The 26,890-nt window shown below is 37.8% G+C and overlaps 1 protein-coding gene across 2 annotated transcripts in view; it reads right to left on the bottom strand.

The window, feature by feature from the left end:
* nrg3a (neuregulin 3a) overlaps nucleotides 1–26,890 on the bottom strand; it is a 321,197-nt gene that overhangs the window by 17,450 nt on the left and 276,857 nt on the right. For both annotated transcript variants that reach the window (XM_084093547.1, XM_084093546.1), the window contains exons 4-6: nucleotides 13,423–13,449; nucleotides 4,040–4,142; nucleotides 2,609–2,735 (exon numbers count right to left, since the gene is read on the bottom strand). In XM_084093547.1, the coding sequence (XP_083949673.1) occupies nucleotides 2,609–2,735; nucleotides 4,040–4,142; nucleotides 13,423–13,449 (257 nt within the window). The remainder of the gene's footprint in view (nucleotides 1–2,608; nucleotides 2,736–4,039; nucleotides 4,143–13,422; nucleotides 13,450–26,890) is intronic.

Here is a 26,890-nt window from a genome sequence, read left to right as displayed (position 1 = left end):
GCGAGCAGCAATTATTGGGGTTCAAGCGGTTTAAGCACATGCGTAAAAAGATTTTTACGCAACCACAGCATGAGCGGTTACATAGGTGTGCTGAGTTTGGTGAAAATATCTCATTCCGTTCACGAGTTTGTTTGGTTTGGTTCCAATCGGGCCAAAAACCTAGGACTAGTTCGCAAAAGTAGATTTTTCACAAAATCCAAAATACCCGAAAATGTCCCCAGACCGATGAGCAAATCCGGGGCATTCGTTGTGTCCGCCTTGAGCCAAGGATTCCACCAATATAAGACACTTGAGCCTATGCCTGATGGTTTAGGAGTTATGAGTCATTCATACTTTTGACCGCTGTAGCGCCCCTGTCAGACCGATCGGGGCGAGCCTTGGTGACATTGTAGGCGGTGTGAGTATTACTAGCCCTCAAAGTTTCAAGTCTTTACGACTTACGGTTTGGTCTGCCCGATCACTTTTAGGGGAGAATACTAATAATACGATTTATTTATATAGCTCCTTTCCAGTGCTCAAGGACGCTTTAACACAGGGGTGGGCAAACTACGGCCCGCGGGCCACATACGGCCCGTTAGGCTGTTTAATCCGGCCCGTCGAGTATTTAAAAAAGATTTCTTAAGATCGCATTCATTTTGCCTTTTTCTTGCAATACTTTGCGTTATATATATATATACTGTGTTGCATATATTTGACAATCAGAATATCAGATATTTCATGCCATAGCTAACAAATGTAAAAAAGGAAAAATGACATGAAAGCAGATCATCATTCATTCAGCGCTGTTGTGGCTGCGGTGTGTCACGTAACAAGCAATGACGCGTCACCATGGAAACCAAACAGACAGCTACTTAAGCGCATAGACTTGTTGCACGTTAATGTTTTTTTCCTTTTTTGGAAACTCACAGAGAAAAACATTTTTGGTAACCGCTTGCACACCTGTTTAGTTTTTCCTTTGATTTGTCTGCTATTTAGTTTCTTTGCTCCTCTGGATTTGTGGATGTATCCTGACTGATTCCGTTTACCGACCTTTATCGCCCGGCTTTCGACTAACGTTACGCTCCCCTGTCTGCCATGTACAGAACCCGGTTTTGTTCATTAAATGTTCTGATCTGCCTTTGCTTTTTGTTTTATTTTATTATTCTTAAAATAAATTTAAATATTCGTTTATTTCGTTTTTTTCCACAAATGTATGACGTTTGGAAGTGCAAATTGATTGCCATATGCAGTTTTAATAAAGTTGAATTAACATAACCTTCTGTCATTTTTACTCTTCTAAGTGTACACTTGCAGGTGTTTTGTTTCTAATTTACTGTTAGGCCCATTAAATAATAATAAGTATAAATAATATTTAAAAAGTATGGCTATAATTATCTAACATCTGACTAATTCAAAATTAACCTCAAAACATAACATGCTAAATGGGGGATATCTAGCATAAAAAATGTATTGTCAGAATGTCGTCTCTCAGTTGTTTAATTTCGCGCAGACGTTGCCACAATGTAAAAGTGTTTGCTCAGCCCGATCTCATGAAAGTGCGAATACCACAAATTGTATTTGTAGTGCTTATGATACGCAGTTTACGCGTGCACACACGCACTCCACACCCCTAATCCTAACCAAGGGGTTTACAGTGCGTAGCATATGCACGCAAAAAACATTTCTGGTAGGAGAAATAAAATTCGTGGTATAGATACGCACTTTCATGAGATCGTGTTTCATAATCTGCTACTGGGCCGGCCCTCTGTCAAATTTTAAAACCCAGTGTGGCCCTTGAGCCAAAAAGTTTGCCCACCCCTGCTTTAACATGTACATGTAACAAGGATAACACCAATAGGGTAGACAATGATGACAAACAAAACAAACAAAAATAATAAGTAGGTTAGAGTAACAGAATACAGAACAGTAAAAGAGCATTATAGAGATAAGGCAGCATACAGTAGAATAGAATCAGGCACAACGGAATACAGAACACAACTCAAGAATGATAACATTCAGAAAATAAGTGAGTTTTGAGTAATGATTAAACATTTGTGCAGGATTTAGGCTAAGCAAGCCAACTAACTGGCTAGCGATAAGCTAAGCTAGCACGTATCTTGCAAAACATAAGCCAAAAAAAAAAAAAAAAGAAAGAACAAGAAATGTATAATTTCATAATCTTTAGTTAGCTTAAGCTATTATTTCTAAACCATATATGGCCATAATAACATAGTTCAGATGCAGTGCATCAGGTGATTTTCTAGGATTTTTGTAATCAGGCACTGAATAACTTACCCATTAAATGTTTTCTCAGTCAATGGAATCATTTTGGGGTCTTATTTAGACTCAATGGACAGACTGAAACCGTAAACTCAAAAGACTTTCTTAAAAAAGAAAATCCTTTTGATATGTCCCCTCCAAGCTTCCTGTTTCAATTGGAAATGCGTCAACACAGAAAATGGCATTTTCAAAAAAGCAATTTTCCTAGGGTCTTTTAAAGTCTGAATGCACTAGTAGAGACACAATGGAAGGCAAGATGTAGATGCATTACAGTTTAAGAATATCCATGTACTATTCTCATACAAAACATAAATTAATGCCAGTCATAAAAAGGACCAGAGGAACTTACTTTCTGGATCTGCAGGCCTTGCTGGGGCCTAAGGCTGGGTTTACGGGCCAGGCTGGAAGAGTTGAGGTTGTAGTTTTTCTGGCTACGAGTCTCTTTCAAGTGTGCCTGGAGCTTTTCTCTCCTTCTCCTATAGGGGGCAGCATAATTAGAGAACAATATGAAATATGGGGCATTCATTTACACAAAAACACATGAGCAGACTCATTCGCATGCAAACACATCACCCATCATCTGTAAGAATATTCTCTGACAGTCAAGACAGCCCATAGTTATTTTCCTGGGAGATAAAATAATTACTGGTGCACTTAAATGTCACTACATCATTGTTTGATTTTTCTTCTGTCAGTTCGCTCACTCGTATCATGCGTTTTATTGAAATTGCTGGGCTGTTCCACACACACCCCTTCTTGCTTCAGGAGCTCCTACTTACAGTCAGTTGCTTGACTCAACTCATGGGTGAAATATGGATATATGCTCAACCGCATGGAACAGATCAATCAAAGTTTCAGTCTAATGTGGCTATTATTACCCACATTCCCTATTTTTATGCCTACAAAAGGCAATATTTTAAAGCATTGTAGACACTCTCTCAAGGCTGTTCTTAAGGTAGGAGTTTGAATTATTCTGTTTCCTGGGATATCTAAATTTGACCAAATTCTAAGGCAGCATCACATGCAACTTTTGCAGCAGTAGTTCTCAATCTTTTTGACTCCAAGGCCGCTCATTGGCCACAATAATATCTGAAGCCCCCCTAGACCAAGCTTTTTAGCCCCCTAGCTTGTTTTAACCAATGAATTTACACGACTCAGGAAAAGGATAAACTTTTTTTTTTTATAACAACTTCTGTTAAAATATTTTAAAGCTTGGAATACCTAGTAAAATGTCTTGACACCACACTTAAAAAATTAGGCGTCCTCATATATGCAGTTTTTCCAAGACAAGAGAATTTATTTTTTATTTTTTATAAATCAATAAATACATTTTTATTTATATATGAGTTTATTTTATTCAATACAAAATGAAATGCAATTAAATAGTATAATTAGAATATTGCACAATATGTCTATAGAAACAACAAACTACTGTTGAATTCAAGTGCAAATTATTATATATATATTTTTTTTTTGTTCTATGATGGTTAGGATGTTTTCTTAGAAGGTAGCTGCCTATGTAGCACCAGCACCAGCATATTCAAATCAGGCCGAAGCATGCCATAGGCCAAAAATGTTTTAATTCATCCCCGTTGGAAAGGTGGCCAGTGGAGCTGTGGGTGCTTTTATGAGAAAGTAATTATGTCCCCAACTCCAGTCATTATGTTTCTGGGTTCCATAGCAGTCGCTCTTTACTCTAGCTTGTTATATTGTGCCCTTCTTTCAAATGATATGCTCTGGGGAACAGCTCAAGCTTTGATTAATTCTGAGGTCCACTCACTTGTTCCGACAGTAGAGTGCCATGCAGAGGGTGCCTAGAAAGCTGATCCCCATGGCAATACATGTGATAGACATCACTTGTCTTTTGTACACCTCCTTGCTCTCTGTTGGGACGAAACAAACAAGGGCAAGAAAACAAGAAAAGACATGAGAAAAACATTCGCTGTTATACAAAAAGCAAGATCCTAGCACATATGCAGATGCATGGGGAAACACTGTCACATTAAGAACAATGCAGCACATTAAGAAATATTTGTTGCTTCAGTTGAGGTGGCCGGGAATAAGAGAATAAAACATGGCTGGTTGCTCTAGTGGGAGCTTCGTTTTACAAAATGCTAGTTTGCAATGTAACTGGTAGGAAGTCATGCAACTGAATCATTGAAAAGAGGCGAGTAATAGACAGTTTTTCCATTCAGTTTTTTTTTTTTGTGGGAATGGATTGCAGAGGACAAGTGTTAAAACCTAAATGGACACTATTAAGTGTGAAAAATATCAGCTGTCATTTCTCATATGAAAGAGTAAATCACGCTTGTCTTCACAACTGTTAATAGGCAATCAATCAGATTATACTCAGACACAACACTCTATAAGAGCTGCCACTAACTTCACATTGTAATGAATGTGTCGACTACATGAGTGTGAGTGTGACTAGAATTAAAACAATCATATGAGCTTTCCAAGGTCAGAGTCAAAGAAATGTTAACCTCGCAGTTAAAATTAAAGTCACCATGAATTCATAATGGACAATTCTTATTTTTTATGGAATATTGAAGTTATTATAAATGATTTATGCGTGAATATTTTTTTTTTAATTCATGTTCCCTCATAATCTTTAATCAAAATATCTTTACTCCGTCTTGCGGCAACATCTCATCTCTTCTCAGATGATGTGTTCACTGGCGTGAGGACAACCTGTCACTCACATGAGATTACAGAAAAAGCATAAAGATCCAATCAATGCATTTTTTTTCTTGTTTGAGAAGCCGCTTCACTGAGATATACATCACAATATAAGGAAGATCATGACCACATCATGGCCACCCAAAGTAATATTATACTTAAGGTAAGTCAGTTTACTTCGTAGCCATTTGGTAACGTCCTCTGACAGTAACTTCATATGTAAGAAATAGGCTTACAGTACAGCTTGACACTAAAAAAAAACTATTAGTCAGATTGTTTCAATAATGTATGATTTCAAGTCAGTAATAAAATCTGACAAAAATGTACATGAAATTTGGTTATTTTGCTCAAATCATGGCATCCCCCCACCCACCCTGTATTTTCAAGGCTAAGGTAAATAAACTATCATTTTATGTGTTTTTGTTATTTTTTATAAGTTTGTTTTTTTAATATTTCTATTCAGCTTTATTTTTTAAACTTTCAGTTTTAGTCATTTTAGTATTTCAACTTTAACATTTCAGTTAGTTGCAAAGGTTTTTCAAGTTTAAGTTTTTCATTTAATATTTCTATTTTATTTCAGCTACATTTAAATTAACTACCACAATTTTTAATAGTTTTAGTTTTCAAAACAACACTGCTGTAAGGTGGGACTTCCACTTCCTAAACCCCTCATATCGATTTTACTCATTCATATTTCTATGGGTGGTCCTTCACCTCCCCTTAAAACTGTCTCAAGATACAAAAAAATCTCCAAAGGTTCAGAGGTTCATATAAGTCAATTGACTTGCAGAAAAAAATCAATAAATGAGAGTTGTAAATCCTTGTGAAGCCAATCACGCATTATTAATTTTTTCTCTCCTGCTTTCATTATTAATTCATCGTCATGCTTTACAAATTGACTTATTCCCATGCCATTATGTCCACCATCACATAATTAAAGTGACTGGAAACCATGGGATGAAGTATAAAAAGGGAAGAGGAAAGATAAGAGGAACTGGGGTATATTAGCACATCCTCTCTTTATTTTGTGCACTCTCCTACACATTACCTCATCCTCTTCCACACATCATTGATCCTCTTAAAGAGAAAAGAGTGATGGGCAGTGAAAGTGGGGTGTTATGTTAATTTATACCCATATCTATACACACATCATATTTACACATATGAAATTTCTAAGTTAAAACATGTCTCTGTTAGCCTGGCAAGCCAGACCTACATCAAGATGTTGGGTCTGGCAACTCTCCATAGACACGGCTCAATCCGAGGGGCGGGATAAACGGCTGTCTTTCAAATTCCCTCTGCACGCAATAGGACAGCGCTTCAACCAACCAGAGCGTTTTCCCAACAGCGGAGCTAGTTGATAGATTCAACTTTTGCCATATCTGGCCGGCAAAACTACGAACACATCTTCCTGTTTTTAAGAATGACTTAAGTGCCATTCTATGCTCTTTTCTCAAAGAAAAGCTTAACTCCAAGACCTCCAGAGTCGCGGACAAAGCCGATTCGAAAGATGTTTGCCAGCAGCCGTCATTCTTTGTTTTCAAGTGCAGGTAACCGTCGCAACTCTGTCGTCATTATGTTAAGCCCGCCCCGCCTACTCTAAACACGACGTGATTGGCCTGACCCAATTTAGGTTTTTGCAGCTCGAAAGTCAATGGAGAGTTGCTAGACTGCTGCAAAATAAATTTTGCTGCCACTAGGGTGCGTCTAGATTTCTAGGCTATGTCTCTGTACAATGAAAAACTGAATAGTATTGTTAGTAGTTGTTAGTTTATTTCAAACATGGTAAGCAGTGCAGGGGTATGAGAAGCCCCACCGTGAATAATCACACACTTGCTTCTCATTAAGGCACCCACAGATAGAACATATAACCAAGAGTACAAAACTTGCATCCTACTAATATCACCCACTGCACTCTGCATTCTTAATTGTGAAATTGAAGAACACTCAAAACAGTGTGTGCCTTATTAAAAAATCTTTCTGATATATGTATTCATGTGATGTATATTGTAGTAAGGTTCGTAGTGTAGGAAGGAAGAAGACAGGGGTCGGCTGACTGGGACTAACACTTTATTTCAAAATCAACAAATAAACAAAAGGTGCGCAAACAGCGCGTTCACCGTGCTTCCTGCACAGCAATAACAATCAAATAATTTTCACAGTCTCTGGTGATCTCTCTCCTCGATCAGCTCGTGTGTGTAGTCCCAGTCCAATACTCTCTCCCTCTCTCTCTCGCTCTCCCCGGCTTTATGCAGTCTCTCCACGCCAATTACTGCAATCAGACACAGGTGTTCATCATCTGCACTTGACCTACTTACTCACCGCTCGGCCCCCACCTTTCTCTCCCGCTACAGACTTCGCGGAACCACGCCCCCCTCGCCACATATATTATACAGTGCATTATAAATGCACATTGTACCCAAAACGCTACCAGAGACACCCCTAAATAAATAAACAGTAATTTTATGAGTTCTTTTTCAAACAATTCAGATTTCCCTCCATTATCAGTCGGTTCTAGTTTGATTTGAAAGTCTCACCCTTGAGTGACAGCAATGTAGCAGCATCTGTTTGCTGGTATTCTATTTATCTTTACAATTCACTACATATAGCAAACTCCATAAGCGGGGCGTGTGCAAGGCTAGGCAAGGCTTAGCCTTCCCCTGGCCACGGACTTGAGACTAGCCTGGAATATTCTCATTTAAACCACTGACTGCTGCTGCTTCTGATTGCTTTTAGAGGTAAAAGCTGCCCATAACTGCTGGTCTAGGATCAGTTTTCTCCGTAAGAATAACACTGGCGAAACAGATTTGGTATTTGCGATCTTGAGAGCGTCAAAGGTATATTTTTACAATGTGTTTTTGCAGCATTGTGCAATGCAGCCAATCAAAACATATCTGTTGATTTCTTGAACATATTTTAGAATCCACTCACATCGCAAAACGCTGGGTTTTTTGTCCAGTGCCGAGTATAACAAAGAAAGTGTAGACATTATGTAGGCTAAAGAGATTCACAGTGCAGTCAGCTTCATTGATTACAGTAGTTTGCTACATTAGGTAAGGCAATGGTTATTTATTATTCGAATTGGTTGCACTGCCAAATCACGCATACAATACGATTGCTTTTCTTTTAAAATTATAGTGGTTTGTAAATGTAGACGCTTTAATAACAAATAATTTTTCGGGAGCATTTATGCTGGAATGTGTAGGTTGTTGCTAGGTGACACGTAACTTCGACCTATTTCATGACATTCTATTTAAATGTGTTTTAAAGAGGAAGCGCATCTCCTTAGCTTTACCCTGGAGTTGGTTCACCCTCCACCTATGGCCAACTCATCTATTTTTTGGTTTTCTGACCTGTCAGGCCTGAGATTAAACAGAAGTATGTTTTTTTTTCCCAGAAGTTACAGTTGTAAGTTAAGCATGTTTGAATGTAAGTGTGTCCTAAGTTTGCACTTTTTAGAGGCCACGGTGCTGTGCCCTGGCTGGCAGAGGTGCCATGAGCTAGCCATGCCTGACTGATAACCATGAACTGGATAATGATTGAGAGACCTGGCATTTCAGTGGCGCAGGCATCTGAAAGATACATCAAAGGGTTCAACCCCTCACATGCACACACAACTTGAACACTTATAATCAACCTGGAATAACAGTGTTTCATTTAAGATTGCCATAACCTTCACAGAGAATACAGGATTTAATTTTTTTCCCCTCAGATAAAAAAAAAAAGTATTTTAAGTGCAAAACCTGTGTTTTATTTACAAAATACCCACAGTCCAGCATATAATGTATTTCTGTAAATGAATTATTCTTTTCAGAGCAAACATGCATCCTTTCTATACAAATTAGGCTTATTATAAAATACACACTACAGCATTTGCCTAGCATAATTAACATCTTACTATAACATTTACAAATATTATTTAGAAGAGACATTTGCGTATATTTTCTTGTAATCATGGCAGCATTAATTCATAAAATTATGGAGATCATCACTATAACCAGGCATATATCCAGACATGTGGTGATCAAAATTCATGCTGTACAATCCTGAGGCATCCTCCAAAATATAGAAAATTGTGAATTGCACAGTGCAAACAACAGCTAGCACTAATTTATTAGGCTTCTTTGAGTTGTTACCTGATCTGAATAATTCCTTTAGTGAAAAAGGTCTGAAAACATTTCAGACAGCACAGGCAAACCAATGGTATATACAGGAATCATGGAGTTAAATTTAATACCTTTTAAGACCTTTTTTAAGACCTCTTCCATACATTTTAAGACCTTATCGCCACTTCAAATTTTAACCGTTACATTGGCGACACTTTACATTTACTATATTGATTGTAAGATAGCACAACTAAACAGTCTTAGTTTGTTATAATTAAATGCACTGGGTGGCGCTGTGGAGCGTGTTGATTGTATTTGATCACATAATGTCATCTGCCTCGCGAAGTTTGGAATTACTTGGATGAAAATTATCTTACTAAATTATATTACAAAATGGAATTACTTTTAATCAAATTAATTAATGATACTGAGTTATCATAATATCACCACCACAATGAGAAATCACATGAAATCCAAACACCAATCGAATGAGATGACAGCTGTCCATCACTGCATTCACGACAGGTAACAGCAGCTGTACCCCGAGTGAGCAGAAATGATAACTTATCATATAATAAAATGATTTTGAGACATACGCTTCCTTTAAGTTTTGTTAAGGGAGACAGGTAGCCTAGAAATCTAGATGCACCCTAGCGGCAGCAAATTTTATTTTGTAGCCAGGGGGTCGTCTAGCAAGTCTAGCTGGAAAAAACAAACTTTAGTCAGGCCAATCACAACGTGTATAGAGTCGGTGGGCGGGCTTAGCATAATGACGGCAGAGTTGTGACGGTTCCGTGTGAATTCCCTGCTACTTGAAAACAAAGAAGAGCTGCTGCTGCTGGCGAACAGCGGTCTTTCGAATCGGCTTTGGTCGCGACTCTGGAAGAATTGGAGTTAAGCTTTTCTTTGAGAAAAGAACAAGGAACGGCACTGAAGTCATTCTTAAAAAAGGACGATGAGTTTTGACGAAGAAAAGTTTAATCTATCAACTAGCTCCGCTGGTGGGGAAACACTCTGGTTGGTTTTAGCGCTATCCTATTGCGTGCAGAGGGAATTTGAAAGACAACCGTTTATCCCGCCCCTCGGATTGAGCCCTGCCAATGGTGTGTTCCCCCAGACCTAACATCTTGATGTGGGTCTGGCTTGTCAGGCTAAAGAACAGACAGGTTTAAGAACAGAAAACGCAAAGTGCTGTTAGAAACTTTGCTTAGCACACCGTTATCTTTGTGTCTTTGCAGCGTGTTTTCTCACTCCTCGAGCATCTGGGTATTATTTTTTTCTTAACATGAATGTGAAACAATATAGACACGATAACCATATGCTGACTTGAGTGTATACGTACGTTCTGTACGATAAGTGGTTTAACACTGATGTTGTTTAACAACCGGGCGTAGAGAGACATATGCGCTATCACGCACGACACGCAGCAGTGCAGTCAGTCAGTGAGCGCGGTAACAGATGACGTCAAATCTAGCGGGATTCCATAAAAAAACTACAAAGAATCCCACTATTTGCCGACGCAATGATTAAATTCAGGCAAACTTTAGCATACAACCCTCTTTGGACAAATATACATATGAAAAGATGATAAACAATTGAATACCTTGGAAAATGGCATTTAAGACTTTTTAATACTTTTTAAGGACCTTAATTTTCTCTAAATTGATTTATCAACTTTTAATACTTTTTAAGACCCCACGGACACACTGTATTAGCATTCTTAATAAATTCCCCCATAGAATTGACCCAGAAGCAGTAAATAGGTAGACCATACATCTGTATACATCACATGACTGAATTGCAAAATGGTTTCTTAATTTAACATACAGAGTCTACAAATCCCAAACTGTCCCAAAATCCCAAACTGTCAGTTCAGAGCACTTTTATTTTTAATAAAACATTAAAAAAATAAAAATAAAAAGTAACTTAAAACTTAAGCAAATACAGGTCAGAATTATTTTTATTATTTTAAAATGTATTTTTTTTTATGAAACTATATGCAGGGCTAGGAAAAATCAGTACTAACAAGGCCGGCAGAAAATAAATCCTTAAATGTTGAGCCCAGCAATTATATGTTGATTTTTGTATATTCATAAACTCACAATTTCTGACTTATTTCCAGGTCTGTAGCACTCATTTTAACAATTCAAAACTTTTGAAAAACATTTGTTTTTCAAAATGTCCCAGGATCCCCATTTTATTCTATACATTTACTTCTGTCTTCTCTATGTGCCCCATGCTCACTAACGGGAAAGCCAAGCACAGTATGTGGTCTTAAAAAGGATTGGAGGAATCACTCTACACTCTTTCATCAGTGTAGTCCACTCTTTGCCATTGCTGCTAAGAGGAAGTGAAACTGTCTATACATGCATCATTCTGAGCTCTGAGTGTGCACATGGAAACTATCAAACCATCACACAACGGCTTAAACAAGCTGTCATGCTGAGTCCTACAGCTGTGTGAGATAAAGCAATGCATGAAAGACCGTCTCAGCCTTCGCAATCTTCTTTTTAAGATGACAGAATCAAAACACTTAGGTCCTGACTCAAATGACACACTTCATGTGGTCTTGTGGCTTACATTTGTGCATATTCATAACGTGTAAGACTGGAGTGCCCCCCTTTTCGCTCAAAGACTCAGAATTCGACAGACAATCAGATGCACAGACAGATAGACAGGTGGATGGATATATAGACAAACAGACAGACGGATAGATAGATAGATAGATAGATAGATAGATAGATAGATAGATAGATAGATAGATAGATAGATAGATAGATAGATAGATAACTATCAGTTTGATTTTTCTAAATATGTTCTTTTGTGTTCTGCAAAAGAAAAACAGTCATATAGGTTTGAAACTAATAAAAACAGAATTTTTATTTTTGGGTAAAATGAAATGAATTTCAACCCAAGCCGTTGAGGAAAGGCCACTTGTTCAACAAGTAGCCTATGTTGAGCCAAAGTACCTTTAAGACAAGCCATTTCACTCGGCGGCCATCTTTGATACGCCCCATGGGCAGCTATTTCTGTCATGCAATTGCAGCTCCTATCTCTTTGAATGGGAGAACATCAAATCCTCCAAAGCTTTTCACCAAGCTTACAAATAGATTTCGTATTTGAAATCTTAAGTCTTTGGTTGAGCTCTTCAAAAGTACCAGTTCAGTAATTAACCTGATGAAATCACAACCTGATGACCAACTTGTATACGAGTGTGCTGACAGAAGTGAGTGCATTTATCTTGTAGAGTTTGGTTGGACGAAAAGAAAAAAGGAAAAACAATCGAAATCCAGATATCAAAGTGAGTGAAGAGCCGGCTACTGTCAATCAGGAACCTTTTGGAAGAGGCGTGCTATAGGCCTCAAAAATGGAAATTGGAAATCAACGTGAACAAAATCCATCTGCCCGTTACCCTCACTCACCCATCGATCTACAGCTCTGGGAATCTTCCAAGCTCTATAATCAAAATACTGATAGACATTTCTCGCTCTAAGGCACAAGATTATGTCACATTAAAGTCATATGAAGTGTCACTTAATATGGGCTAATACGGAATCTGAAGCAATTATTTTAGGTTATGTGATGCAAAGCAGATAATTGTGTATTTGGGCAAAAAATACATATTGCATATTATTTTACAGAACTCAACTTTTAGCCTACATGTGTGAGGTCAAATGTATAACAATTTTATTAAACATAAATATGTGGTAAAGACACTGAGACTGTTATCTCAGAAACTGTGCCAACAAAATGAATTCAGTCTAACTGTCTCCTGTCACTGTCCTTTCAACATTTCAATGCCGTTTCCAAGGAGACCAAAGAGCATTCGAATTCTGCAGTGGAATGCATTAGAGATTAGTTTGAGAGCAAATGAAAGGCACAGTTAGTTGACACCTATGATCTCAACAGTGTGCATTTATAATTTGCTCTCTGTTACTAATCTCTGACCACACACTAGACTAAGTGCACGGGGTGGTTATTTGATTCTAAACTAGTTTAATTGTATGTCTCTGCACCACTATGCTTTGGCAGATAGTTCAAATAACTTTAAGATCTGGTAAATTCTCGTCCTGTCAAACGTGAATGAAGCAGTCTTATGCTTCAAATATTACATCTCCTCAAATGTGAACCGCATTTGTGATGACTCTGCGGTATCTTTAGAAGCTGTTTGTTGTGAGGAGTCAAGAAGGGAAAACAACATTTTGGCCCACATACAGTGCACAGTCAAAAGAGATAACAGGAACGTTCACATTCAAACACATGCAATAAAAAGAGAAGCACGACTGCACAAAGCAGATACACAGCCACCTCGGCTCATATAAACTCTCTAAGCATGATTCATCGCTGTGCCAATAAGAAAGTGCTTTCTTTTTCTTACCCATGAACTCAATGCCCAAGTGATCCACTGCTCCAGCGAAGATAGAAGAGGGCAGCGGTGAAGGAGGAGGGAGGGAGAAAAAAGAGGAGAGAGAAAAAATAGATGTAAGAAACACTCTTTGTTTGCAGTCTATTCTCATAGCAAATACAGTTATAGTGGGTTACTATATCCGAAAGAGCCTTGCGATAGTGTACAACTTCATTTTTATCTCATGTGAAGCAACACTGTGGCTGAAATGTTATGCAAGTTTTCCATTCAACATCTTCAGATAAAACATTACCATAAACTGCTTTCATCCCTACTTGTGGATCAATATCTGCAGTTCATTCACAACCTCTTGATATTCATGAAGCATTTATTTTCTTTTGGATCAGACTGAGGATCAGCAGGTACACCAGCACTGCAAAAATAAAATTATTCATTTATATGTTTTATTTTTTATTTTTATTTTTTTATCTTTAAAACAACATAAAGTAATTTGAGAAGTAAAATTATGCAAGATAAGAATTGTTTTCATAAAATATATTTTGTATTTTTCCCCCTATCACATTGGCAAATTGTTTTTAAGTATGAATTAACTATTATAAATTATTAAGTATAAATGTATCAATTTAAATGTAAATCTAACCAAAATATTTAAGTATAATATAACACAACTTAACTTAATTCAATAATTTATACAACTACTAATAAACACCGAAAATAATTTGTTAATACCTTATATTATTTACTTTATAATATTAATTTTACTTTAGGCAAAATACTTTAAGGATATTTAGATATTCGTTTAAGACAAACACTAAAATACTTATTAAGAAATTGATTTTTGGAGTAAGGGACTGATTTTAAAAATATTTAGGATGCTATTCTATGTATTAAGTTGTGGTATGATCACTGATTTCATGATATTATTGCCTCTGCCCCAAACAAAGAGATTTAGCATATTCTAATGCCAAACCTCAGGAATACATCTTCATTCTGCCAGAGAATTCCCAGGAGCTGAGGGAATAGAAGCTGTGCTCCATCAGGTATGCTCTGCCGCAGATCGAGTGTATGACATTTATTTTTGCCTCTCTTTAATGCAGTGGAGTAAACAGTATGAAGTCAGAGTATAAGACTGTATCTCTTGTGGATCTGTGAATGTGTTGACAGCATTTCTGCTTTCTTTGGTCAGACTCCAAGATTTTAGTTCATTTCCTATTTATGATAACATCATTTTCTCCTACTCCTCAGCATGTCATCAAATTGGACTAATTTGACTGTCTGAGACTTTGGATGATTGTAAAAGGCCCTTCAATGTTGCTTCAAGTGTGAATATTTTAATACCTCCCACCTGAAACAGAAGTCTGACAGGAAAATGATGGCATAGTTAAATTTAGAAGGGAAAGGTAGTTGCAGTCAAGATGTATGTGTGTTGGTGCCCTTGGGAATGCCAAGAAACTCATCAAATTCCCTTCAGAATCTCCTCAAAAACTGTCAGCATCCACAACAGAAATAAACATAACCTGTAGGAGTGCAACTCTCTATAACATAACATTGTGAGCGTTCCAAGTGAGATGCTCTCCCATCCATAACAAACACTTTCTTGGCTTTCTTGCATCATTGGCTCCGTGCCAACAATTCTGACCTATCCAGGAAAAGTAAGGGAGCGATATGGCTGGAGTGACTGTGCCTTTATGTCATAACGTAAGCAAAGACAGACTGTGAGGCAGGTGCAGACTGTGGGGTTTCAAGCCCATTTACTTCCCCTATTCAAACGCACACATGCAGACTGAGCCAAAAATAAGACCTTCTACCTGTCTGGAGCTGCTTGTTTAAAGCTATGAGCCTTTGGGGACATTTTCTCATTCTAAACTGCCCTCAAAACAACCAAGGACTCAAACACCCTAATTGCACACCTTCTGTTACTGGCAACTCAGAATAAATGCCCAGCCACTTGAGTAAACGTAAAGAGTCATGTTTTACCATAAGTGGCTCATATATTACAGTTCTCAATAGCTGATTTTACATACTGCTCAGTTTCTCAGATGATTTGAGTTGTGTCCCTGAGACAGGGACGAAGACGGAGAAGGCTACTGATGCTTCTCTTATCGTCCTTGAGAAAAAAACACTTATTAAATTGCCTCAGGTTTCATAAGAAATGTGCCTCAAATTGTGGCTACTGTCCCCTGAAGTCCACCAGGGACAAGGGCTATATGAAACATTAATCTACTGAATGAGACTGTTTCATGTATTTATCTGTCCTACCATGGAGGAGTTTAAACACTCTTTCTGGAACTAGGCAGTATCTGTCTCTCTATCAAGGTGAAGTGGGGTGATTGTGCTCGCTTTTTCTAAATGTAATTGCACTTGATAGCCTTGTAAATCCTGAGACTTAGTGCTATACAAAATAAGAATAAAAACTAATACCGCCAGACTAATATCGTGAATTATGAGACTATTTTTTTTTATCTGCAACCATTTTATTAGTCTGCAAGTTTGTTTGCTTTGCCCTAAAAGAGAGAAAACCAGTCCTAATGATACTATATACTGTATATATATATATATATATATATATATATAGAGAGAGAGAGAGAGAGAGAGAGACAACTAGAACTTAAGGCTGGATCTTTTAATCTTATGTATTCTAAGACCTATAGAACCAGAGTTCCAATTAAAAATAAATACATCTAGTAAAGTCCAATTTCAGATAGAGAGAACATGACCTCCTGTATTTAGGTCTGCAGGAGCTGATAAGGGGTTTGGCTGAAGGGTCGCGACATTGCCAATCACAAGATGATATTGTTTTATCTCAAGACACCTTACAAGATCTTTGCTTGGTAATCGAGAACTTGACATCTCATCATAAAATCAAATCAGCCTTGGAACTGGGGGATGGGGCAGGGATTTCTTGTTACCATCCTCATCACTCGCTTTTATTAAGCAGATATGGTGTCCTTCAGAGTTCTTGAACCTTGTTCTTGACTGTGTCCTTCTTACATCCCAGATCACCCCCCACCCACCCCCACACACACAACCTCGCTGAGTCTAATTCAAATACTATAGGAGGGTGTTTCATTTCTTCCTTGTCATTTATTTTTATTTTTATTTTGTCAGCAGACAGACACACCTCTATTGACATCTTCCAGTCAGAAATAAGATGAATTCCATTTTTCCTGTGGATTCAATTGCCAGTACCAGGCAATACACGGACACTCTCAGACCTTAAAGATGTAACTTGAATATGACAATAACTAAATTATTAACGTTAAATACTCTGTGATGTCCAACATAGTCTCCTCAGCTATTGCATTGATCACCCCTTTTTTTAAGCATCAGCAAAGACAATAAAAAAAGAAACTGAACAGTGTTTTGGTTTCTGGGTTATTTAAAGCACCAGCACATGGTTTGCCAAAGAACTACAGAAGATAATAAAAATGTGAAAGTGTAAATAGTTCTCCTATATATGGCATGTTATGATGACATGAAGCAACCATTTACTGCATCAAAGTGTGTTGATATAACGTTAAAGCTGCACATAATCTCAGAATGTTTAATGACAGCAATCATTTCAGCAATTACAACATTTGTGAATAACTACTACTTTGTCAAAGAGTAATCCATTCGTATAAAAGGTCAATATAATTATTATAAATTATAATGATAGTAATGGTACAACTGCATATACTGTACACATGGTTAAAATAAAAACAAAATTAACAATTTAAGTTCACATACTGACTTTGATATAAAAGTCAGAAGACAAAATATATTAATATGTTGAATTGAATATACACACACACACACACACACACACACACACACATATATATATATATATATATATATATATATATATATATATATTTAAAGTAAGCAGCACAACTGTTTTCAACATAATAAGAGCTAATAATAAGAAATGTTTCTTGAGCACCAAATCAGCATACCTGAAAGATTTCTGAAGGATCGTGTAATAATGAAAACTGGAGTAATGGCTGCTAAACATTCAGCTTTGTCATCGCAAGGATACATTTCATTCATTTGTTGTTTTTTTACTGTAATTGTGCTCAAATAAATGCAACCTTGGTGTGAATAAGAGACTTTAAACTTTTGAACAAACAGGAAAAATAAAGTGCCAGTCTGAAAAAAGTGAAATGCAGCAATGGGTGCATCCAGTGTAAACAACACAACTGGTTATAATGGGAGCCTTTAATTTTGAGCGTACAGCTGCTCAGACCACTTAAGCCCGTGAGTCACCACATTTCATCATGGCTATTTGAAATCTAACATAGAAAGTCTACAGAAGTTACTTTAATATAACAATGAAAAAGAAGAATTACAGATAAAGTTTTACATCTGAATGGGGTGTTATTGCTTTCATTATCTTGAGTATCACCTGTTCAGTACAAATGCTCGCTCGCTCGATAAAAGTTTCAGAGTGTGTGCTTATAGAAAAAAGACTTGTGAAACATGTTAAATACTGACCATGCTGGTCTGAGCACATCAAACAACCCTCTCACCTCACAGGGGTCATTTGAGATAGAAAGAATCTTATCTTCAAGTCTGAGCTAACATGTTCACACTAGCCTGCATCACACAGCAAAGAAACTGTAAATAGAAGGGTAATGTTTTTCTCCACTCTTTTCTAAACTGCCTGAACTGATATTGACAGCAATTATAGACATTCTCACACAGCAAGCATACAATAAAAAGATGCAAAGCACACAGGGACAATCGAATGAGATCATAGGATGAGAAAGGAAGATCGTTCTGTGAATAAAATACAAAGCAGGAAAGCAAGGAGGATAGTGAATATCACTGCATTTCCTCTGATGTTTCTGTTGGAAGTGTTCTGCTTTTCTCCACTGTCATTCCCTGGTGAAGTGATGTTGAATGGAAGGTTTCATCAGCCAGATGGCAGCAAACTCCCTGAGCTCCTATGTTCGCTTGGTGTTATGGGTGAATGAGAGGGCTGGTTGGATCTATGTGATCTTTACACTTCACTGTTAAATTTATGACATTTCCAGTGCAACTGAACAGGCTAATTCTGTTTTCAATAATGATGATAATAATGATAATGCCATTATACCATCATGAATTAAGTAGCCTACTAAGAGTTACAACCAGTGAAAAAACTACAACTCAAATCACTTTATGGATTTTGTTTAGAGATGAAAAATGCAAAAAGATATTAAATGGAAATTCACCCCCCAAATTAGATTTTTTCTTCGGTGGAAAAGATATTCTGATATTCATAAAAGAGGATTTTTTTTTTTTTTTTTTTGTGAATGGTCACCAAAATTGTTCTAGACTTGAAAATATCATATTGGTTTTGAATGACATGAGGGTGAGTAAATGCTGAATGATTTTTCATTTAAAATATTAAAATAGAATGCATAAAAATATATAAGAATGTTTCAAATAAATGCAATATGTATACACTAGCATGTTCTTTAATAAATTAATACTTTTATTCAGCAAGGATGCATTAAAATGATCAAAAGTAACAGTATAGATTTTTGCATTGTTATAATAAAATTGAGTTTTAAGTCAATGAGTTCTGAAAAAAATGTATCATGATTTTCACAAAAAAAGATATCAAGGAACTGTTTTAAACACTGATAATAATAAGAAATGTTATTTTGAAGGATCAGGTGACACTGAAGACTGGAGTAATGGCTGCTGAAAATTCAGCTTTGCCATCTCATGAAATAATTACTTTTTAAATTATATGTTAAATTATAATAATATTTCACAATATTAACATTTTTACTGTATATTTGATCAAATAAATGCAGCCTTTGTTAGCATAAGAGGCTTCTTTCCAAAATTTCAAATGGTAGTGTATGTGTGGAACGGATGTACATTAAAACACATGAATACATGTCCAATTATAAACATCCTGTATAAATAAATAAATCACACATAAAGAAGTAATGGATACAGACCAATTTGTGGTTGCCTTTGTATTTTACTTTAACAAATTGTCATACCAATGAGCACAAAGATAGGTAGCCATGTTTGTTATCATTCACTGAGTCAAGATACTGAATAAGTGAGTTTCAAAAACAGCTGAGGCAGCTCTCTGTCTAGGTTGACTCCCAGTGCACAATAAGTCTAGCCTGGAAATCCAGACCTAAATCTGAAAGATTAATGGTCTGGCATCGACTAATGAAAATCGGCCAGCTCGAGGGGCAGCACCAAGCATGCATTTGAAAATCTCACTGCACGCAATTGGATAACACTACGACCAATCACAACAAGCCCCATACACTTAGCTACCAGCAGAGCTAACTGGTAGATTAGACTCTTGCCGTATCCGGTCGGCAAAACAGCAAAAACACCCTTCTTGCAAAGGAACAATTTAGATACTCTTTTAGATAAAAAGCCAAGTCTAACTCGTTCATTGTAGCAGCCAAAGCCGTTTCAAACAACTGGTGTTCATCCATAGCCATCTTGCAATGTTTACTAATGACTTTGACGTCATAGCGCTGTCGTCATCTGTTTAGCTCGCCTCTGGTCCACCTATATCAGATAACCCAATGTGATTGGTGCAGCTCGGATACAAGGGCATATTTAATGAGCATCATTACTCGACGCCAGAGTAACTCGCTGAGCAAATTCAACTCTCGCGAGAATTCTGGATTTCCAGGGTACAATAAGTCATGAATTATAGCTCTGAATCTACAAAACACAAAATAACCATTTCTTGGATTTGATTTCAGTATGATATATGCAGAGGTTGTGTCAGAATCTAATCTTATCTTTGAGCAATACAACTCAATGATGCTTAATGAGACTCCACTGAGTGACTGTTCATTGCTAGTTCAAAGTTAATGCTTCATCTAAAGACAGACGGTTTCAGCTGCAGAACCTTGAAAACAAAACTAAATGCATTTCTGCACTCCTGATCTGAAAAGAAAGATGTAAATTTACCCATGAGAGACCATAAACTCGCTGCCCATAGAGAGCCTGAGGCTACAAACGACCAGCTGAACCCCATTTACTTACACCAACAACATCAGAGTCAACGCCTCGATGAGTTTTGGATGCATATGTGCATGTGAGCCTTCACATATGAGTGGGTGGCTTTGAGATTGCCATGGCAATAGAATCAGTTTAGATTCACATCTAAAGTAGAGAAAGCCCCTGAGCAGTCTCAGAGTAATTCAGTTGTTCATCCCTGGAATACTCAATGCTCCTCGCAACCAGAATGTTTTAGCCCAACATTAATTAGTTGTAGATTTGGAGATATAAAAGCTTAGGCAGCAATGCATAGATTAACATGAGATAAAATGTTACAGACTAATGATTATTTATCAGTGGCGAATAATACTGTGAATAATACAATACAAATTGCAATATTACAACCAGACTAAATGTGAGCAGAATTGCAATGAATTTCCAGAAGTATTTAAACATGATTAAGTTTTACTAATGTGTGCTCATGCACAAATGTCCCAAGCATGATAAATTGTGGGTTTCCTCATGAAGACGACATGCTGTCAAGAAATTAAACTAGTTTTTCTCTCTCTTCATTACACAAAGGTCACTCCTTGTCTTTATCTCATCTCTCCCTCCTGTCCTCTCCTTCTCTACACAGTGGAGTATTAATGGAAAATGCAATGGATATCTTCAAGTCGGTCTGCAGACTCCAGATGTCCAGTTGGGCTCCAGCTCCAAAGCAAGCAATGTGATCGTTTTTAGTTCTAGCAGAGAGATTCAGGAAGAGTGTAAATACAGGAAAAATGTATATTCTTGGACGTGACTCCCGCATAACGTACCGATAGAACTCTGCTGACAGAATTCCATCTAAATGTCAGATCCCGCGATAGCCTACCCCCCACAGCACAAGTGGGGGCAAGACTGGTGGCAGAGGGGAGGAGAAGGTTGACACGACAGCTCAACGAACAATGTGGAATGATAGGCTGACATGGAATTTTTAAAGTGCATTGATAGGTTCGATTTTTTTATGAATGAATGACAACAGAACACAAATCTTATGATACCGCTTTATGCTCAATATCTGCCGTTTTGGGGAATATCGTAATAATTTGTGACATTTTTAGTGCTTTTCTCAGCACGCAAAGCGCTTTACAGAAGGCAGAATCTCCTCAACCACCACCAATGTGCAGCATTCACCTGGATGATGCGACGGCAGCCATATTGCGCCAGAACGCTCACCACACACCAGCTTATTGGTGGAGAGGAGACAGAGTGATGAAGCCAATATGGGGATGATTAGGAGGCCACGATGATAGACAGAGATGATAGACCAATGGGCAAATTTAGCCAGAATGCCGAACACCTACTCTTTTTCGTAGGACATCCTGGGATTTTTAATGACCACAGAGAGGTCCTGAACCTTGGTTTATCAGAAGGGCCATGCTTTTTGACAGTATAGTGTCCCCATCACTATACTGGGGCATTAGAACCCACACAGACCACAGGGTGAGCACCCCCTACTGGCCTCACTAACACCTCTTCCAGCAGCAACCTAGTTTTCCCAGGAGGTCTCCCATCCAGGTACTGACCAGGCTCAACCCTGCTTAGCTTCAGTGGGCAACCAGTCTTGGGCTACAGGGTGATATGGCTGCTGGCCAAATCTTAAACTACAACCATAAACTACTACCATTCTCTAACAGAAAATGGATAAAGGCTAATCAAATATCTCCACATCCTATAAAGCTGCTTCCTTCTCATAAATGTTGGAAATGTAATGCAGTCTTATTTGCTCATAATTCTGCATCTTGTGCATAACATCATGCACCATTATGCTGAAGGCATTTTCAATACTCCTGTCCTGTCCACATAAAGCCTCAGATAAATACAGTAACTAAATATTAAGAGTAGCGTCAGTTCTGGTAGGTCACGTTAGTCAAGCTTGCATCAGCTGACACTCAGCTGATCCACGTCTACCTATAGGAATACAACGCCTATCACTGTATACATATAAGCTCCTTCAGTATTATCAACAGATATCGCGTTTCTCAGGAGCAAATTACCCTCCTCCATCCCCAGCTCCTCCTCTCGTCAGTCAGTAGGGCATTCTGATTCCCCTTGAATCAGAATAAATTCTCGAATTATGTTGTACTTTAAAATCTTGAATTAATGATATCTGCAATACATTCATGTTGGTTCTGTTTTGTTTACCCTATTGCTGCTCTCCCTGCTCTTATCCGTGCTAGGGAGTTCTTGCCCAGAACAGAACCATACCACCAATCCTAACTGTAGGCAATTGCCAATCGTAGTGGTCCTGACAGAAATACATAGTATATTGGGGTATGGCAACAGAATTGATTCTGTCAATTCAGATTTGTGATATCTTGCATTATTTAATGTCTGCCATTATACCAACTTTGGTCCATTATATGAGACTTCTGGGACATGAAATCAGCTCTCACACCAAGAAAGCCTGCTGGTAAAAGCATAGCTACAGGTACAGTTTTACAATCACACTCAACTAACAAATAACAGAAATAACACAGAAAAAAAAAAAGAAAAAAAAATTCTCATGTTGTTAGATTTCTTTGCCCTTTTCTCTAATACGAACAATAATTACAAGTGAAACATTTCAGAAATGGTCACGCTGGCCTGGCTGAGCGGTCACAGCTGGACAGCGAAAGCATTTTGCAACCCTGCTTTACAAATCAGAGATTAAACTAAGCTTCTGAAAGGCCAGACACAGTGTTCACCCAACACCCACAACCTGCTTTCACTGAGAATAGCACCAAATCTCACACAGACTCTGTGACTCCAGAAAAGAGAGAAAAACGGAGAGAAAGTGAAAGACTGTGTTTCATGAAATTGAGGTGTAAAAACTGACAAAAAAAGCTTTTTCACTCCAGATGCAAACACATTCTAGTGAAGTATTTCTAATGGGTTCTCATCCTTTTTTAGGTCTAAGACCCATTTCTTAGGTTCCAAGATGAGAACAATCCCCCACCCCACCCATGTCACAGCATTAAGCTATACACTAAGATTTCCCAGACAGCAATTTGTGTTGTTAAAAACAAGAAGACATTTTTCCAATTGTATAATTATTGACTCTGTAACTGTAACAAATCATTTGGGCATCCCTTCATTGGCACTCATCCTGTCTAATGGGAGGATTGAGGGTTGTGTGTCGCGCTGCAGGTTGTCAATGTCTGACACAATAATTAAAAGCGCATTCATCCCATCTCTGCTGTTCTATCCAACTTGGAACAATATTTGGTCCTGCAATGAAATGCAAACAAGATAGCTAAATCCTGCTTCACACAAATAAGTGCAAGCAAACGGTTAAAACAGCTTAAGGGTGTTAAGTCAGTGACACTTGTGCATATTCATCTTTTTGATGTTGTGTTGTGTTGTGTTTTGCATCGAGGCCTACACACACGCACGCACCTTGGCAAAAACAAAAACAAAACAAAAAAAACATTTAAAGTCACCATAAAATCAAAATGGACAATTCTTATTTTTTACAGTAAATAAATATTTTAAAATAAATTACATTTTACAATATATATTCACATAAACAGCTATTTGAAATTGCATCCATATTTCAAAATATTTGTGTTTTTACTGTATTTTTGATCAAATAAATTTAAATAAATTTAGCTTTCTTTCAAAAACATTACAAAAAGTCTTAATTATTTCACAATTTTGTTTCATGCTGACTTTAAATAAATGATTTAAATTTAATTCATTCTTTTTGAATAGTATAGTATACTTATAGATTACTGCAAAAAAAAAAAAAAAAATGCTAAAATCTTTTTAAATTATCCAACAAATACAATTTATAAAAATCTCCTGAGACCCCATCAGCATCTCTGGCGAGCCCATGAGGAGTTGTGACCCCAAGGTTGAAAGCCTCTGCCTCAGAGATTATTGAATGCCATTACTGGTAAACATCTTCTGCATCCAATTCCAAACAAATACACTAAAGTAGAAAGCACCTGCAGCACTAATTTCATTTCATGAAGGCTGTCAGGATTTTATCTACAAGTTGTGTGAACAACAGATCCTATTAACGTTCAAGTTAGAGACCTAATAAAAAGTTCACTAAAACTGATGAGTCAGCTTTACAGGTGGACTCCTGCAATACCCTCCTGTCAATCAACATCGGGGTCTAATGTCAAACAGCACTTTATCTGCCTTTATCTTTCAACGCCTTTGCAGGCAAATGCGCGCGCACACACACACACACACACACACACACACACACACACACACCTAAGGATTGACTAATATACGTCTTTGTGGGCAGACTGGATAGGGGTGACTCATCAGTTTAGCTGCCTAAGTCTAAAATCGCTCTCAAGGATCTTTTCACAAGCATTTGAGACAGTTTCATGACATACCAGTGGATGAAACAGACAGGGAAGAAAAGCAATGTCTAAATTGGACAGCTGTATGGGATGAGAACAGACAGGGCCATGGGATCTCGACAGTCATGAATAATGACTACAGTGAGCGCAAAACGGTCTCTCTGTGGCTCATAGGTCATGCCCAACCAGATCTATACCAAGAATATGGGTGAGTAAAAATGATTTGGAATCACAGGAATCTATGGGGCTGTTTACACCTGGCCACTTCATGCGTTTTCTCAGATCGGATAGCTATCCGATCGTGAAAAGACCAGGTGTAAATGCCCTCCGAAACGCATTCGAGACGGATTTGAATCCGATCGCTCAAACCAGGAGGTGGTCTGGGCCGCATTCCAGACAAAACTGGACAAGTGTAAATGCATCTGGTTGTTGAAACCACATATGTAAATTGTACTCCTCCCAAAAATGCAAAAAAATAAATAAACGTGTGAGAGCGTGTTATAGGCTATATGTAATGTTATGGCCAGATATGACGACGCTACTGGAACACGCATCACCGCAGATGAGAAGCTGAGCATCTATTCATTAAAGGCACACTGTGGAGAAATTGTGTTTTTGTCAAACAGCGACCCCTAGAGTCGCTGTGGAATACTTGCACTGTCGTAAATACCCCTCCACCCCCCAACCTCTACGTTAGACTTATTTATGTCTTGATATTTATGTGAGATATTGAAAACTGTTCTCATGATAATCGCAAGAATCAACGTCAACAGCGTCGTCTGATATCCCTCAGGACTACGTGATAAATACACCTCATAACACCTGAGTTCAGCTGGCAAACTAGTTCGTGAGCTAGGCAATAAAACATAACGCAAAAAACACGTAAGAGAAACGAGTGTTTGTTAGCAAGTCTGTTAACAGCTCTGATAATCGAAAGCTAGCTAGACATATGTGGAAATTATTGGACTGGTCTAATTATCAGCAATGGATGAATGAACAGCATGTAAAAAAATGACATACTACAAGTAAGCGCAACAACATACAAAATAGAATGCAAACAAGTTTACAAATAAGAGATTTATTTACTGGCCACTTCATGCGTTTTCTCAGATCGGATTTCTGATTTATCAAAACGATTCCATTTACACCTGGTCACATAAATGTGTTTTTGCGAAACGGATTTAAATCCGATCTTCAATTTTCGCGCTATATGCAGATTTAATGGAGTGCACGTCACCGAAACAGATATGAGCTGCATTTTATTGATCATCAGCTAAAATTTCAAAATCAAAGACAGCAATAAGAGAGAGCAGTAACAGCCCTGGTAAGATCATTTTGTTTCTTTACTTTTAATGATGATGATTGTGTGTTAAGCGTCTGCGACTTACTTTCACTTTGATTTGCGATAGTTTGCACGTTGGCTTGATGAATCGATGCTCAGCTGCGGTAATGCGTGTTCCAGTAGCGTCGTCATATCTGGCAATAGCATATAGGGCCCTATTTTAACGATCTGAAACGCAAGTATCAAGCGCGAATCTATCTATCTATCGTAATAATGTATGATTTGCAAAAATGAAAACTGCTGCTTCTGTGTAGATGAGAGAATCAAAGTGTATGCGCGTTGTGCACACGCTACATTGATTATGGCCAAGCATGCGCCCTTAAAATAGCATATGAATAACATGCGCAACGCGCCACTGACTTTAAACTACTTTTTTTCGGTTAGTGGCAGAATTGTTTTCTAAACCTGTAAAATAGCATGAGGGAACGTTTGCGCCGGAACACGCCTCCTCTTTGCGCTGAACCGCCCCTGGGAGCGCAAGTGTATTTCTTAGTTAACCGACATGCTTCTGTGGAGGGAAAAGTCTGCTGTGCGCAGGTGCAAAATAGGAATGATACATGCGTCGGTGTACAAAGTCAATTGCGCTGGGTGCAAGATAGGGCCCATAGACTATAACACGCTCTGACACGTTTTTTTTATTTATTTTTTTAAACATTTTTGGGAGGAGTACAATTTACGTATGTGGTTTCAACAACCAGATGCACACTTGTCCAGTTTTGTCCAGTTTCGTCTCAGACCTCCTCCTGAAGTGGTTTGAGCGATCGGATTCAAATCCGTCTTGAATGCGTTTCGGAGGACATTTACACCTGGTCTTTTCACGATCAGATAGCTATCCGAT

The sequence above is a fragment of the Abramis brama genome (assembly GCF_963993115.1).
Source record: "Abramis brama genome assembly, chromosome: 19".
Taxonomy (NCBI): domain Eukaryota; kingdom Metazoa; phylum Chordata; class Actinopteri; order Cypriniformes; family Leuciscidae; genus Abramis; species Abramis brama.
Note: the sequence above shows the minus strand (reverse complement) of the source record. Positions and strands in the feature narration are given on the sequence as shown.